The following is a 17,750-nucleotide window of genomic DNA, read 5'->3' as shown; positions in this document are numbered from 1 at the left end:
CTCTCCTTCTCTCTGTTTCTTTATCTCTCTATGCCCCTCTCTCTAACCATCCATCTCTCCGTGTCACAAAGTCTCTCTGTCTGTCTCCCTCTCCTCTGATAAGAGCCTTCCTCTCTCTCTCTAACCATCCGTCTCTCCGTGTCACAAACTCTCTCTGTCTGTCTCCCTCTCCTCTGATAAGAGCCTTTTCTTTCCCTGTAACCTTGACTAAAATAGTGGCAGGGATCAGGACACACAACACAAGATTGTGTCTAGTAGACTATCAGGCAGTGTCAGGGAGGCCTGTATATTGTGTTGCTGTTCTTACAGTAGTGTGATCCCCATGGCTCAGAGGAACGCGAGAGTGGAAGAGAGAAAGACCCTTTGGTTCCTCTGAGTTGTCGCTGTGTTTGATCCGAACAGGCAGGTGGAAATACACCCTTTTAAAAACAGGACTTTGTGTCCATTTAGGACTAAGAACCACATCAACCTGTCAGGAAAAAATGGCAATGCCCTGTAGGTGGTGTTGGGTAATGTAAGTGGTATCGTTTCATTACCTGTATGTGGTATTGGGTAATGTAAGTGGTATCGTTTCATTACCTGTAGGTGGTGTTGGGTAATGTAAGTGGTATCGTTTCATTACCTGTATGTGGTATTGGGTAATGTAAGTGGTATCGTTTCATTACCTGTATGTGGTATTGGGTAATGTAAGTGGTATCGTTTCATTACCTGTATGTGGTATTGGGTAATGTAAGTGGTATCGTTTCATTACCTGTATGTGGTATTGGGTAATGTAAGTGGTATTGTTTCATTACCTGTATGTGGTATTGGGTAATGTAAGTGGTATCGTTTCATTACCTGTAGGTGGTGTTGGGTAATGTAAGGTCATGTGAGTGGTATTGTTTCTTTATTTGTAGGTGATGTTGGGTAATGTAAGGTAATGTAAGTGGTATCATTTCATTACCTGTAGGTGGTATTGGACTGGAGCTCTATAGACTAATATCTATGCATGTTATCTTGCAGCGGTGTTCAGTGGGTTGTGTTATTGGTAGAGATGTGTTGGGTAATGTAAGTGATATCTTTTCATTACCTGTAGGTGGTGTTGGGTAATGTAAGGTAATGTAAGTGGTATTGTTGCATTACCTATAAGTGGTGATGGGTAATGTAAGTGGTATTGTTTCTTTATTTGTAGGTGATGTTGGGTAATGTAAGGTAATGTAAGTGGTATCATTTCATTACCTGTAGGTGGTATTGGACTGGAGCTCTATAGACTCATATCTATGCATGTTCTCTTGCAGCGGTGTTCAGTGGGTTGTGTTATTGGTAGAGATGTGTTGTATGTGTTGTAGGTAGTACATTACCTGTAGGTGGTGTTGGGCAATGTAAGTGGTATCGTTTCATTACCTGTAGGTGGTGTTGGGTACGTAGACATCCCTGGGGGGGAACTCCAGTATCTCTCTGGTGGGGCGAACCCTGCTGTCTGGGTAGGGCTTGACCTGCTGGAGGTCAGGGGTCAAGCAGTAGTGGGGGTTCTCTGGGGCCGGGGATATGTCGATCTTCAGCTGGGCTGGAGGAACAAGACAGCATCGACACGACATCAACACACAGACCTCAACTAAAACCCGTTTCTCAGGCCAGACTCAGTCTTACGCTAGCTGCTAGCTCAGATTTAAGTCCGTCTGGAGAAACTTAAACTCATTTATATGACAATATAAAATCAGAAGATCTTTGTTGAAGCACTGGTGGTGTACCTGTGATTGGCCTCAGTCTCCTCAGCACTGAAGACGGCCTCCTCATGTCAGCCAGGAACTTATACAGGTCCTCATCACTCAGTCTGTCTCCCTCCTGTTAAAAATGAACATACCAAAACAAAAGTCAGTTCAGTTTGTGAGGCGAGTAGCAAAGTGTGGTGTGTGTCATGACTGAGTGAGGCTCAGTCGGGAAGAAAATGATTTAACATGAGCATTTCTGTGTGGTGTGTGTAGACGTGTAGTGTATGTATTGACCTGTTTGAAGAAATTGGTGACGGTGAGGGTTGCAGGTCTGAAGCTGGTCAGGCTACATGATTCATCTCCACTGGTGGTTCTCTCTAATGAGCGCCGTCCGCCGATACTCGAGTTCCTCCTCTCAGACCACGACCCTTTCCTCTCTGGGTCGGGCGTCAGCAGAAAGTCACAGCCAGGGTCAGAGTTATAGATTCATCATGACGTCACAAGGTCAAAGGTAATACTCTCTTATAATATAGTCATATAGACGCCCCTCTACATTCAATGATCCGTTTAATTTCATGTGATCAAAAGTTGAACTGAGTAGACAGGAGTCCCAGCACTGACCTGCCCCTGTGGTGTTTAATACCACTCAGTCCAACTTTACTGATCCCCAGGGTTCTCACCTGGAAGTCCCATCTCCAGCTCAGTGTCTCTCTCCAGACTGCCGGCGCTGTTCACGATGTTCATCAGGTGGATGGCTGTCCAGGCGAAGGGCATCCGGTACCGACCCAGACGTGTGCAGAATTGCTCCGACTGGCTCCGCAACTTGTCCAACTTTTCTTTGTTCTATATATGGTAGGAGAAACAATAAACACATCTGCCTCAATCTGTTTGGAGATCTACCCATCAACATCGACCTCTGATGTCAGTCTATTGTTCATTTGACCATCAGGTTGAGAAGGATCTTACTTTGGCTGCATCAGACTCTTTGAAGACCATGTACGGTTCTGCACATTCTCCTATGTCTCCCTGCTGCAACACCTTCTCCAGCTGGGGACAGTCAACACAGGAGAGGTTATCAGTCACTACCCCAACACAGCCAGACAGACACAGGTGATGCTGATCCATGGGAGAGGAAGTCATGTGTGTGGCTCTGTTGTCTCCATTTTGATTCTCTCTCACTATATTTGTAAAGTGTATTGACAGTTGAGACCCTGTGATGATTGACATTGACTTGACTTACCTGTATGACGAGGAAGACATCCTGGGAGGGGTATGTAATGGAGAAAATTGCAGAGCGGGCGAGAGTAGAGATGGCTGCTGTCTGGATGTGGGGGCGCAGCATCCCTTTAGTCTGCTCTGAGTTCAGGTCAAAGAAGAAGTTTTCCGATATCTGAGAGAGACAGACACATGAGCATTATACTAAAATACTGTAAATGACAGACAGACTAATATTTGTATTGTAGGCTACCAGCTCGGGGCGGCAGGTTGCCTAGTGGTTAGAGGCGGGTAGCCTAGTGGTTAGAGGCGGGTAGCCTAGTGGTTAGAGGCGGGTAGCCTAGTGGTTAGAGGCGGGTAGCCTAGTGGTTAGAGGCGGGTAGCCTAGTGGTTAGAGGCGGGTAGCCTAGTGGTTAGAGGCGGGTAGCCTAGTGGTTAGAGGCGGGTAGCCTAGTGGTTAGAGGCGGGTAGCCTAGTGGTTAGAGGCGGGTAGCCTAGTGGTTAGAGGCGGGTAGCCTAGTGGTTAGAGGCGGGTAGCGAATCCCTGAGCTGACAAGGTAAAAATCTGGCGTTCTGCCCCTGAACAAGACAGTTAGTTAACCCACTGTTCCTAGGCAGTCATCAAAAATAATTTGGTATTAACCGACTTGCCTAGTTAATTAAAGATTAAATTAAAAATAAATGTAAAAACTGAGGGCTCTCCATTATCACACGTATGCATGTGACTGTACCTTAGTGTGTCTCTTCACAGTCCCCGTTGTTCCATAAGGTGTATTTTTAACGTTTTTTAAATCTGATTCTACTGCTTGTATTAATTATCTGATGTGAAATAGAGTAGTCATGGCTCTATGTAGTACTGTGCGCCTCCCACAGTCTGTTCTGGACTTGAGATCGTGAAGAGACCTCTGGTGGCATGTCTTGCGGGGTATGTATGGGTGCTAGTATTTTAAACAGACAGCTCGGTACATTCAGCTTGTCAACACCTCTTACAAAAACAAGTAATGATTAACAACCACACTGTCTGCTGGTCCTGAAGTGTGATTCTGATTGAGAAATAAGTTGCACTATTCAATACCACATCTTAAAAATAAAAATGTTCCTTACTGTAAATTGACAGAGAACTCACATGGAAGACTAGGCGACTTGAGAGCAGAAACTTGACTTTTTTAACAACAGTTACTTCTACCCTCTAGTGTTTATTGGGAATGAGAAAGGATTGAGTGGAGAGTCACTCATATAGATATATGGTACGATTTATAGAGCATTCAAACAAGGACAACAGGCCCAATAGACACTTTTATAGCCCAGTCATCTAGTTCACATGGACTTTAAATGGTTTTTCAGAGACTGACCCAACAACTCAGGGCCGAGTGGCATTGAGGAAAACACAACAACTCACCTTTCTCTTTTCCTTGACGTCATATAAGGCCAAACAGGCGAATATGGGCTCAATTTCAATCTCAAACCTTCAAGGGGAAAAAGGATTGGGTCAGCAGAAGGTAAAAAGACAGTTAAAAGGCTTTGTAAAGGCTGTGTGTGTGTGTGTCTTACACTTACTTCAAGGACAAGCACTTGACGAGTAGCCTCTGGCCAAAATGTTCCTTAGGGACATCAGGCACACAGTGGCGCTCTATGGGTTCTTCCTGAGGACGCAGATCCAAATGATAATTATAGGAAAACCATGAACACAATAACAGTTATTGGAATGTACTGTGATGGAGCCCTGTATCTAAGGAAATAAAAAATATCATACTTAAAGTGTGAAATCAGTAGCGCGTGCTTCATGACTGTACATAGCTTTACAAAGCCATATTAGACTGTGGTAATAGCATTACCATGGATGATGATACGCATTAATGTGAGGAGACAAACATGCACTATGCCAAAGCAACAGCTAGCCTGACACTTCTAAAGATACTATCTGGAGGACGGTGTGTGTGTGTGTGTGTCTATACCTCATCGAGGGCGGGGTGCAGGGCGAAGAGCTCACGGTGGCGGTGGGACTTGCGGTGCTCCTCGTTGTGGCGGTCTATCTCCTCGTTGGGGGCCCGGTCAAGCAGGTGGGGCAGGACGGCGTCAGGGACAGAGTTCTTCAGGTCAAAGATACTACAGGCCCAACTGCCACGCGGGGTATCATCTATGGACATGGACCTACGCTTCAGATCATCCTGGAAGATGACAGAAAAACACAGGTCAGGGACAAAACATAACACAAAATATGAAGCGTAAGACGGCTGCCCTGTTGCTACGGGTTACCCCGTCAACCGCCCCTTTGCTACGGGTTACCCCGTCAACCGCCCCGTTGCTACGGGTTACCTCGTCAACCGCCCCGTTGCTACGGGTTACCTCGTCAACCGCCCCGTTGCTATGGGTTACCTCGCCAACCGCCCCGTTGCTACGGGTTACCTCGTCAACCGCCCCGTTGCTACGGGTTACCTCGTCAACCGCCCCGTTGCTACGGGTTACCTCGTCAACCGCCCCGTTGCTACGGGTTACCTCGTCAACCGCCCCGTTGCTACGGGTTACCTCGTCAACCGCCCCGTTGCTACGGGTTACCTCGCCAACCGCCCCGTTGCTACGGGTTACCTCGTCAACCGCCCCACTGCTACGGGTTACCTCGTCAACCGCCCCACTGCTACGGGTTACCTCGTCAACCGCCCCACTGCTACGGGTTACCTCGTCAACCGCCCCACTGCTACGGGTTACCTCGTCAACCGCCCCACTGCTACGGGTTACCTCGTCAACCGCCCCACTGCTACGGGTTACCTCGTCAACCGCCCCACTGCTACGGATTACCTCGTCAACCGCCCCACTGCTACGGGTTACCTCGTCAACCGCCCCACTGCTACGGGTTACCTCGTCAACCGCCCCGTTGCTACGGGTTACCTCGGCAACCGCCCCGTTGCTACGGGTTACCTCGTCAACCGCCCCGTTGCTACGGGTTACCTCGTCAACCGCCCCGTTGCTACGGGTTACCTCGTCAACCGCCCCGTTGCTACGGGTTACCTCATCAACCGCCCCGTTGCTACGGGTTACCTCGTCAACCGCCCCGTTGCTACGGGTTACCTCGTCAACCGCCCCGTTGCTACGGGTTACCTCGTCAACCGCCCCACTGCTACGGGTTACCTCGTCAACCGCCCCACTGCTACGGGTTACCTCGTCAACCGCCCCACTGCTACGGGTTACCTCGTCAACCGCCCCATTGCTACGGGTTACCTCGTCAACCGCCCCGTTGCTACGGGTTACCTCGTCAACCGCCCCGTTGCTACGGGTTACCTCGTCAACCGCCCCGTTGCTACGGGTTACCTCGTCAACCGCCCCGTTGCTACGGGTTACCTCGTCAACCGCCCCGTTGCTACGGGTTACCTCGTCAACCGCCCCATTGCTACGGGTTACCTCGTCAACCGCCCCATTGCTACTGGTTACCTCGCCAACCGCCCCATTGCTACGGGTTACCTCGCCAACCGCCCCATTGCTACGGGTTACCTGGTCGTCCTGGTAAGTGCTAACGTCTGGCATCTCATCGGCCTCAAACACCTGTTTGGGCAGGCCTTTCTGCCTCTCCTTCTGCCTGTCCAGGGTGTTAGGGTTAAATCCTGTACCAAGCTTATGGTATCTGTTGAAATAAGCAGAACAGAACATGAGTGTTAAGCTAAATAACTAGTAGATATGTGTTAAAATGTTTTAAATTGTGGGTGTTAAAGTTGAATGAATTGGTCTTATAAATGGAAAAGCTCCTTAAATAACAGAGAGGAGCCTTACTTTCTGTTGACGATGGCCCAGTCCTCAGTGTAGGACCTGACACAATCTCTGACGTGGGCGTCATTGTCCCTGGAACACAAAGAGACACAGCATTTCACAGTACCGGTTTCAGTTTCAATACCAGGGGTGTATGCATTGAGGTTAAACGTTCAGATAGAAACGCAATCAATAAAGCAAACGCAATGACCTATTTTACCTGACAAATACCCATTTCTGTCAGTTCACGTCTGTTTAGACAACACATTTATATCTTACCAGACCCCAGGCTGCAGCCATCAGACACCATCAACAGACAGTGTTAAATCAATAACGCTAATGAATCGCTATACTGCAGCAAATGTCCTGTCTGTATAGAGGACGGTAGCAACAGCAGCCATAGTAATATAATTAATAAAACCTCTAACCCTGGCAATGTGACTGGTAAACTCATGGGCTGCCTGGTAATGTGATGCATAATTATCCATGGTAATGTAGAACTTTCATTTAAAATGATGCTAACCAATGTGGCTCATGCAGTGGAATGTATTTTTTTGTCTTGTCAGCTGAGATTATTCAACAAATCATAGCACAGATTGATGGGTACACTTCCTGCTTTGCCTCTACGAGTTCACTTGCAATGGCCGCCAGTCCACCCATTATACCATCGTTGACTTTTCCCGACGCCCGTTCTATTCATTCTATTTCTATTAGAGGTCGACCGATTGTGAATTTTCAACGCCGATACAGATTATTGGAGGACAAAAAAAGCCGATACCGATTAATCGGCTGATTTTTAAAATGTATTTGTAATAATGACAATTACAACAATACTGAATGAACACTTATTTTAACTTAATATTTCAAATCAAATCAAATTTTATTTGTCACATACACATGGTTAGCAGATGTTAATGCGAGTGTAGCGAAATGCTTGTGCTTCTAGTTCCGACAATGCAGTAATAACAAGTAATCTAACTAACAATTCCAAAGCTACTGTCTTGTACACAGTGTAAGGGGATAAAGAATATGTACATAAGGATATATGAATGAGTGATGGTACAGAGCAGCATAGGCAAGATACAGTAGATGGTATCGGGTACAGTATGTACAAATGAGATGAGTATGTAAACAAAGTGGCATAGTATAGTATAAAGTGGCTAGTGATACATGTATTACATAAGGATACCATCGATGATATAGAGTACAGTATATACGTATGCATATGAGATGAATAATGTAGGGTAAGTAACATTTATATAAGGTAGCATTGTTTAAAGTGGCTAGTGATATATTTACATCATTTCCCATCAATTCCCATTATTAAAGTGGCTGGAGTTGAGTCAGTGTCAGTGTGTTGGCAGCAGCCACTCAGTGTTAGTGGTGGCTGTTTAACAGTCTGATGGCCTTGAGATAGAAGCTGTTTTTCAGTCTCTCGGTCCCAGCTTTGATGCACCTGTACTGACCTCACCTTCTGGATGATAGCGGGGTGAACAGGCAGTGGCTCGGGTGGTTGATGTCCTTGATGATCTTTATGGCCTTCCTGTGACATCGGGTGGTGTAGGTGTCCTGGAGGGCAGGTAGTTTGCCCCCGGTGATGCGTTGTGCAGACCTCACTACCCTCTGGAGAGCCTTACGGTTGAGGGCGGTGCAGTTGCCATACCAGGCGGTGATACAGCCCGCCAGGATGCTCTCGATTGTGCATCTGTAGAAGTTTGTGAGTGCTTTTGGTGACAAGCCGAATTTCTTCAGCCTCCTGAGGTTGAAGAGGCGCTGCTGCGCCTTCTTCACGATGCTGTCTGTGTGAGTGGACCAATTCAGTTTGTCTGTGATGTGTATGCCGAGGAACTTAAAACTTGCTACCCTCTCCACTACTGTTCCATCGATGTGGATAGGGGGGTGTTCCCTCTGCTGTTTCCTGAAGTCCACAATCATCTCCTTAGTTTTGTTGACGTTGAGTGTGAGGTTATTTTCCTGACACCACACTCCGAGGGCCCTCACCTCCTCCCTGTAGGCCGTCTCATCGTTGTTGGTAATCAAGCCTACCACTGTTGTGTCGTCCGCAAACTTGATGATTGAGTTGGAGGCGTGCGTGGCCACACAGTCGTGGGTGAACAGGGAGTACAGGAGAGGGCTCAGAACGCACCCTTGTGGGGCCCCAGTGTTGAGGATCAGCGGGGAGGAGATGTTGTTGCCTACCCTCACCACCTGGGGGCGGCCCGTCAGGAAGTCCAGTACCCAGTTGCACAGGGCGGGGTCGAGACCCAGGGTCTCGAGCTTGATGACGAGCTTGGAGGGTACTATGGTGTTGAATGCCGAGCTGTAGTCGATGAACAGCATTCTCACATAGGTATTCCTCTTGTCCAGATGGGTTAGGGCAGTGTGCAGTGTGGTTGAGATTGCATCGTCTGTGGACCTATTTGGGCGGTAAGCAAATTGGAGTGGGTCTAGGGTGTCAGGTAGGGTGGAGGTGATATGGTCCTTGACTAGTCTCTCAAAGCACTTCATGATGACGGATGTGAGTGCTACGGGGCGGTAGTCATTTAGCTCAGTTACCTTAGCTTTCTTGGGAACAGGAACAATGGTGGCCCTCTTGAAGCATGTGGGAACAGCAGACTGGTATAGGGATTGATTGAATATGTCCGTAAACACACCGGCCAGCTGGTCTGCGCATGCTCTGAGGGCGCGGCTGGGGATGCCGTCTGGGCCTGCAGCCTTGCGAGGGTTAACACGTTTAAATGTCTTACTCACCTCGGCTGCAGTGAAGGAGAGACTGCATGTTTTCGTTGCAGGCCGTGTCAGTGGCACTGTACTGTCCTCAAAGCGGGCAAAAAAGTTATTTAGTCTGCCTGGGAGCAAGACATCCTGGTCCGTGACTGGGCTGGATTTCTTCCTGTAGTCCGTGATTGACTGTAGACCCTGCCACATGCCTCTTTTGTCTGAGCCGTTGAATTGAGATTCTACTTTGTCTCTGTACTGGCGCTTAGCTTGTTTGATAGCCTTGCGGAGGGAATAGCTGCACTGTTTGTATTCGGTCATGTTACCAGACACCTTGCCCTGATTAAAACTAGTGGTTTGCGCTTTCAGTTTCACACGAATGCTGCCATCAATCCACGGTTTCTGGTTAGGGAATGTTTTAATCGTTGCTATGGGAACGACATCTTCAACGCACGTTCTAATGAACTCGCACACCGAATCAGCGTATTCGTCAATGTTGTTATCTGACGCAATACGAAACATCTCCCAGTCCACGTGATGGAAGCAGTCTTGGAGTGTGGAGTCAGCTTGGTCGGACCAGCGTTGGACAGACCTCAGCGTGGGAGCCTCTTGTTTTAGTTTCTGTCTGTAGGCAGGGATCAACAAAATGGAGTCGTGGTCAGCTTTTCCGAAAGGGGGGCGGGGCAGGGCCTTATATGCGTCGCGGAAGTTAGAGTAACAATGATCCAAGGTCTTTCCTCCCCTGGTTGCGCAATCGATATGCTGATAAAATTTGGGGAGTCTTGTTTTCAGATTAGCCTTGTTAAAATCCCCAGCTACAATGAATGCAGCCTCCGGATAAATTGTTTCCAGTTTGCAGAGAGTTAAATAAAGTTCGTTCAGAGCCATCGATGTGTCTGCTTGGGGGGGGATATATACGGCTGTGATTATAATCGAAGAGAATTCTCTTGGTAGATAATGCGGTCTACATTTGATTGTGAGGAATTCTAAATCAGGTGAACAGAAGGATTTGAGTTCCTGTATGTTTCTTTCATCACACCATGTCACGTTGGCCATGAGGCATACGCCCCCGCCCCTCTTCTTACCAGAAAGATGTTTGTTTCTGTCAGCGCGATGTGTGGAGAAACCCGTTGGCTGCACCGCTTCGGATAGCGTCTCTCCAGTGAGCCATGTTTCAGTGAAGCAAAGGACGTTACAGTCTCTGATGTCCCTCTGGAATGCTACCCTTGCTCGGATTTCATCAACCTTGTTGTCAAGAGACTGGACATTGGCAAGAAGAATGCTAGGGAGTGGTGCGCGCTGTGCCCGTCTCCGGAGTCTGACCAGAAGACCGCCTCGTTTCCCTCTCTTTCGGAGTCGTTTTTTTGGGTCGCTGCATAGGATCCACTCCGTTGTCCTGTTTGTAAGGCAGAACACAGGATCCGCGTCGCGAAAAACATATTCTTGGTCGTACTGATGGTGAGTTGATGCTGATCTTATATTCAGTAGTTCTTCTCGACTGTATGTAATGAAACCTAAGATGACCTGGGGTACTAATGTAAGAAATAACACGTAAAAAAACAAAAACCTGCATAGTTTCCTAGGAACGCGAAGCGAGGCGGCCATCTCTGTCGGCGCCGGAAGTACAGAGTATTTATATTTATATTTATTTAACCTCAAATAAATAATGAAACATGTTCAATTTGGTTTAAATCATGCAAAAACAAAGTGTTGGAGAAGAAAGTAAAAGTGCAATATGTGCTATGTAAAAAAGCTAACGTTTCAGTTCCTTGCTCAGAACATGAGAACATATGAAAGCTGGTGGTTCCTTTTAACATGAGTCTTCAAAATTCCCAGGTAAGAAGTTTTAGGTTGTAGTTATTTTGGAATTATAGGACTATTTCCCTCTATACCATTTGTATTTCATTAACCTTTGGCTATTGGATGTTCTTATAGGCACTTTAGTATTGCCAGTGTAACAGTATAGCTTCCGTCCCTCTCCTCGCTCCTCCCTTGGCTCGAACCAGGAACACAACGACAACAGCCACACTCGAAGCAGCGTTACCCATGCAGAGCAAGGGGAACAACTACTCCAAGTCTCAGAGTGAGTGACGTTTGAAACGCTAAACGCTACTAGCCATTTCACATGGGTTACACCAGCCTAATCTCGGGAGTCGATAGGCTTGAAGTCATAAACAGCAGAGCTGCTGGCAAAACGCACGAAAGTGCTGTTTGAATGAATGCTTATGAGCCTGCTGGTGCCTACCATCGCTCAGTCAGACTGCTCTATCAAATCAGACTTAATTATAACAGAACACACAGAAATGAGGAGCCTTAGGTCATTAATATGGTCGAATCCAGAAACTATCATCTCGAAAACAAGACGTTTAATCTTTCAGTGAAATACGGAACCGTTCGGTATTTTATCTAACGGGTGGCATCCATCAGTCTAAATATTCCTGTTACATTGCGCAACCTTCAATGTTATGTCATAATTACATAAAATTCTGGCAAATTAGGCGGCCCAAACTGTTGCATATACACTGACTCTGCGTGCAATGAACGCAAGAGAAGTGACACAATTTCACCTGGTTAATATTGCCTGCTAACCTGGATTTCTTTTAGCTAAATATGCAGGTTTAAAAATATGTACTTCTGTGTATTGATTTTAAGAAAGGCACTGGTGTTTATGGTTAGGTACACGTTGGAACAACAACAGTCCTTTTTCGCGAATGCGCACTGCATCGATTATATGCAACGCAGGACACGCTAGATAAACTAGTAATATCATCAACCATGTGTAGTTAGCTAGTGATTATGATTGATTGATTGTTTTTTATAAGATAAGTTTAATGCTAGCCAGCAACTTACCTTGGCTTCTTACTGCATTTGTGTAACAGGCGGGCTCCTCGTGAGGCAGGTGGTTAGAGCGTTGGACTAGTAACCGAAAGGTTGCAAGATTGAATCCCTGAGCTGACAAGGTAAAAATCTGTCGTTCTGCCCCTGAACAAGGCAGTTAACCCACCTTTCCTAGGTCGTCATTGAAAATAAGAATGTGTTATTAACTGACTTGCATAGTTAAATAAAGTTTAAATAAAAGCTGTAAAAAATATTATATATATACACAGTGCCTTGCGAAAGTATTCGGCCCCCTTGAACTTTGCAACCTTTTGCCACATTTCAGGCTTCAAACATAAAGATATAAAACTGTATTTTTTTGTGAAGAATCAACAACAAGTGGGACACAATCATGAAGTGGAACGACATTTATTGGATATTTCAAACTTTTTTAGCAAATCAAAAACTGAAAAATTGGGCGTGCAAAATTATTCAGCCCCCTTAAGTTAATACTTTGTAGCGCCACCTTTTGCTGCGATTACAGCTGTAAGTCGCTTGGGGTATGTCTCTCAGTTTTGCACATCGAGAGACTGAAATTTTTTCCCATTCCTCCTTGCAAAACAGCTCGAGCTCAGTGAGGTTGGAGGAGCATTGGTGAACAGCAGTTTTCAGTTATTTCCACAGATTCTCGATTGGATTCAGGTCTGGACTTTGACTTGGCCATTCTAACACCTGGATATTTTTATTTTTGAACCATTCCATTGTAGATTTTGCTTTATGTTTTGAATCATTGTCTTGTTGGAAGACAAATCTCCGTCCCAGTCTCTGGTCTTTTGCAGACTCCATCAGGTTTTCTTCCAGAATGGTCCTGTATTTGGCTCCATCCATCTTCCCATCAATTTTAACCATCTTCCCTGTCCCTGCTGAAGAAAGGCAGGCCCAAACCATGATGCTGCCACCACCATTTTTGACAGTGGGGATGGTGTGTTCAGCTGTGTTGCTTTTACGCCAAACATAACGTTTTGCATTGTTGCCAAAAAGTTCAATTTTGGTTTCATCTGACCAGAGCACCTTCTTCCACATGTTTGGTGTGTCTCCCAGGTGGCTTGTGGCAAACTTTAAACGACACTTTTTATGGATATCTTTAAGAAATGGCTTTCTTCTTGCCACTCTTCCATAAAGGCCAGATTTGTGCAATATACGACTGATTGTTGTCCTATGGACAGAGTCTCCCACCTCAGCTGTAGATCTCTGCAGTTCATCCAGAGTGATCATGGGCCTCTTGGCTGCATCTCTGATCAGTCTTCTCCTTGTAAGAGCTGAAAGTTTAGAGGGACGGCCAGGTCTTGGTAGATTTGCAGTGGTCTGATACTCCTTCCATTTCAATATTATCGCTTGCACAGTGCTCCTTGGGATGTTTAAAGCTTGGGAAATCTTTTTGTATCCAAATCCGGCTTTAAACTTCTTCACAACAGTATCTCGGACCTGCCTGGTGTGTTCCTTGTTCTTCATGATGCTCTCTGCGCTTTTAACGGACCTCTGAGACTATCACAGTGCAGGTGCATTTATACGGAGACTTGATTACTCACAGGTGGATTGTATTTATCATCATTAGTCATTTAGGTCAACATTGGATCATTCAGAGATCCTCACTGAACTTCGGGAGAGAGTTTCCTGCACTGAAAGTAAAGGGGCTGAATAATTTTTCACGCCCAATTTTTCAGTTTTTGATTTGTTAAAAAAGTTTGAAATATCCAATAAATGTCGTTCCACTTCATGATTGTGTCCCACTTGTTGTTGATTCTTCACAAAGAAATACAGTTTTATATCTTTATGTTTGAAGCATGAAATGTGGCAAAAGGTCGCAAAGTTCAAGGGGGCCGAATACTTTCGCAAGGCACTGTATTCATTTTTTTTAATCGCCGTCCAAAATGAAAACTTGAAATCGGCCCTAATTAATCGGCCATTCCGATTAATCGGTCGACCTCTAATTTCTATGGTAGTAACAGGAGCCACAGCAATCTTATCTTTACTAGCCTATCAAGTGAGAGGCAATTCTATAGAGGCCGTAAAGGAGTCAATGGAATGCAGACATTCCACTGACCAGATTGTAAAATCAGGTTTGTTGACTATGCACCAAAGTGGATATTCATCAAATCCATTATGATTTAGGAAATTGTAACAGGCCCACAATGTGGTTACTTAAGTCCAATTTTGATATATTTGTCTGTTTTTGCTGCATAACATGTAAAAGTGGTCCTTTTTCAGGTTTAGAAGAAGTGACTGCTAAATGCTAACTCCCGTTCGTATAAGCTGGTTAGCATAGCTACAATCGGTGGTAGTGGTCAGTCATTTTTAACTGTAATGCAGTTGATTGGTGATGATGACTAACGTGTTGGTGTTGATATCCATGCAATCGTTATACACCGATTTCTACCTAGACATAGTGTGAAATACACATAAACAATAGCCTAAATGAAGGCTAATCTTGCTGGAGGGTAATAGTGTTAAAAGTGATAATTCCCCCACGTGTTTCCATAGCAATTGAATTGTTTTTGTCTGGTTCAATTTTTTTATTTTTACTGCATCTATGTGACACACGCCAAAACCAGATCAGCTTTATTCATTGGGTAAATCAATGTGTGTAAATCAGGTTAGAGGATATGAGGAGTAATATCCATTTGCTGTACTAGAGTTAGTTAGACCTAATGTAGGCCTACTTCTATAGCTAGAGGGCCCCGACAACATCTCTACTGATAATACAGACTCTACTGGTTCAGTTTTTCTCCATTTTCTTCTTTTTTTTGTAGTGTAAAGCAATTTGTGACAACTGTATGTAAAAAGAGCTTTATAAATACATTTTATTGGTTGATTAAGCTGCTCCTCAGTACCAACTCTAACCCAGCCAGTCGAGCCCTCCCCAGCAGCACCTACCCTTCCTCAGGCACGGCCTGTCCCACGGTACGACACTCTCTGGGGGTGTATACCACTTCGATGTCATCCGGGGGGAAATCGATAAGGTCCCTCAGGGGGCCCGACTCGATGATGGGGGGATGGGTGATGAGGTACTCCTCAAAGTCCACCGGCTCCACCGCCTCTGTGAGAGGAACCTGGAAACAGAGAGGAAAGGCTGTGTGAGTGAGTGCCAATTCAGAACTTAATAGGCCTGCCTATGAAACTGGGTTAGCTGCCAAAAATAAATAATCCCCAAAAAGTCCAGCTGGATTACTAGCAAAGAAATGTGGCTTGATGCATGTCACAAGACACGTTCTAGTCCTGGAACCTTTTAAAAACAAATCAAAACTTTCAGGGAACCATATATTTATATTGGCAGACAGACACTTTAGATCACTGAGGAAATGCTCACAACCCTGATGTAACTGGAAAAGCAAGTCCTGGCAAGCAAACCACCTCAGGCATAGTATAATGACTTTATAGGTTTGCTTCTGTCTATTTCTAAAAACAAAGCACCCCGGGGGAGTCTAATTCCTCACTAAGTTCAGTTAAAGCTTTTGGGGGGAATTTAGAACACAATCCGTTCACAGTTGAATTAAACAGTCAGCTTTAGCCTAATTAAGGATGGTTATTTGCTCCTTCAGCTCAGCGGTATTCGGAACTAGGGAGAGGACACCATTAGGGCTGTATTATTTTGGCACAAGGTCGCTAAAAGTCAATGGGCTGCCTCAGCAAACACTTACTGGTGGGGTTGGCCAGGCCGTGTAGTCCCTGACCACACTATAATAGGGGTGAGAGGGTGTGAAGAATGGACCTTAACTGTTAGCAGATAGACTCCAACCCTATTTCCCTCCACCCTATTTCCCTCCCTGAACACCAAGATGCATTGTGTGTAGGTACTTACGGTGTTGCTGGCAGCGGCACCCACGTTGAGGTTCTTGAGGAGCTGTGGGGAGCCCCCATACTGACCAGCGATCTGTTTTCTCACCTCGGCTGCTACCGTTCTGCAGGGAAGAGAGGGAGAAGCTTAGTAGTGAATGTCAAGCTGTCGTGTTACATCATGCCAAACAGGTAACAGACTCAGATAAAAGATGTAGGCCTATAGCTTGTGGCTATATTTCTTATCTATTCCATCTAGGCTTTGCTTATATTCAACACAGTCATAGACGAAGCCTCCAGGCTGCTTACGGTAAAGACATCTTATACACGAGTTTGAAAAGGGCAAGCGAAAGACAGTGTGTCAGCGGAATACGTTATTAGAGAAGACCATTAACTGCAGTGGTCTGGTCACTCCACAGGTCAGATACAGTAGTCAAGTCCAGCAGTTCTGTTGTGGGCCAAACATTACTATTATGGTCCCTGCTGTGGCTCAGGGCTCTCTCTCTCCCTGGCCCTGCTGATGGCCTTACTGCCCCCTCTGATACGGCACTATATCACTACACAGAGGAGAGAGAACAAATAAAATCCCCTGGACCTCCGTCAGCAACACAAAGCGCTTGGCTAGGCAACTGCTGCTGACTGACTGCACCACTCTGTGTGCCTTTAAATCACAGCCACCATCAAAACCCCTCCTCGTACCCTTGAACAAAACAACTACGCAGCACTAGCCCAGAGAGGGAGGCACAAACAAACAACAAATTACAAAATGTCACATGAGGAACTTGAAGAGATGGAGAGAGGGATGAGAGGGTGACCGGGTTAGGTCAGGCCAGGTTAGGTCAGAGAAAAGGTAACAGGCAGCTAGGCCAATAACATGAATGCATTTCTGAATCTCAGGCAAGTGTAAATATAGCGTATAACTTTCCAACTCAGGAAAGACATGATGATGTAGGCTAGGCCTAGATATACTGGTGGTTACTGCAGTGCTGTCACCTGGATAACAGGCAGATGCACTGAACCAGCTACAATACATAGCACTGTTCTGCTGCTAGGGCTTATACTCAGGACCTTTATTAAGCCTGCCTGGTCACTGCTCCGGACAGAAGAGGAGGAACAGACAGCATGATACAGGCAGGCTAGTGCGCTCCTTGCATCATTTGGAACACAAGGTCACCTCATCCACACACACACCTAAAGCTGCAATATGTAACGTTTTGGACGACCAGAACAAATTCACATAGAAATATAAGTTATAGACCTGTAATTGAAAGTAAAACCAAACTGATAGTAAAAAGTAATATAACACTGAAAGTAAAGCAAAAACTAAACTTAATGGGAAACATAGAAAGAGCTAAGAAAAGATTAACCACTTTTTAGACATGCTTTCAATGAGAATTACAGATGTATACAACACATTTCTATGTGATTTTGGTCAGGTTGCCCAAAAAGTTACATATTGCGGCTTTAAATGCAAAACACAATCAGACATTGTTTTGGCCTGACTTAATGAGAAAGAACTGAAAGTCAGTCTCAACTCCAAAGCTGAAAAGGGACTTTGAACAGGCCTCACTGTCTCTAAAGTCTTCCAAAAAGTTTAGAATTTTTGAGATGACATTTGGGAAGCAAAGACTGAACAGAAATACTTTTGTTCAGATCAGACAATATACAGAATAGAGCCATACTCCCCCAGTCCTCCTAATAAAAAAAGACAGCCAGACTCACACCAACAACAGAAGA

At 45.5% G+C, this 17,750-nt stretch overlaps 1 protein-coding gene across 42 annotated transcripts in view; it reads right to left on the bottom strand.

The window, feature by feature from the left end:
* Positions 1-17,750, bottom strand: part of dock7 (dedicator of cytokinesis 7) — a 93,931-nt gene that overhangs the window by 74,340 nt on the left and 1,841 nt on the right. For all 42 annotated transcript variants that reach the window (XM_036978637.2, XM_036978634.2, XM_090236217.1 and 39 more), the window contains exons 2-14: positions 16,039-16,138; positions 15,114-15,289; positions 6,669-6,737; positions 6,393-6,522; positions 4,862-5,074; positions 4,464-4,549; positions 4,306-4,372; positions 2,932-3,081; positions 2,658-2,738; positions 2,372-2,534; positions 1,986-2,128; positions 1,731-1,824; positions 1,384-1,546 (exon numbers count right to left, since the gene is read on the bottom strand). In XM_036978637.2, the coding sequence (XP_036834532.1) occupies positions 1,384-1,546; positions 1,731-1,824; positions 1,986-2,128; positions 2,372-2,534; positions 2,658-2,738; positions 2,932-3,081; positions 4,306-4,372; positions 4,464-4,549; positions 4,862-5,074; positions 6,393-6,522; positions 6,669-6,737; positions 15,114-15,289; positions 16,039-16,138 (1,635 nt within the window). The remainder of the gene's footprint in view (positions 1-1,383; positions 1,547-1,730; positions 1,825-1,985; positions 2,129-2,371; positions 2,535-2,657; positions 2,739-2,931; positions 3,082-4,305; positions 4,373-4,463; positions 4,550-4,861; positions 5,075-6,392; positions 6,523-6,668; positions 6,738-15,113; positions 15,290-16,038; positions 16,139-17,750) is intronic.

The sequence above is a fragment of the Oncorhynchus mykiss genome, chromosome 5 (genome assembly GCF_057628025.1).
Source record: "Oncorhynchus mykiss isolate SJ-2025 chromosome 5, ASM5762802v1, whole genome shotgun sequence".
In the NCBI taxonomy this organism is placed as follows: Eukaryota; Metazoa; Chordata; class Actinopteri; order Salmoniformes; family Salmonidae; genus Oncorhynchus; species Oncorhynchus mykiss.
Note: the sequence above shows the minus strand (reverse complement) of the source record. Positions and strands in the feature narration are given on the sequence as shown.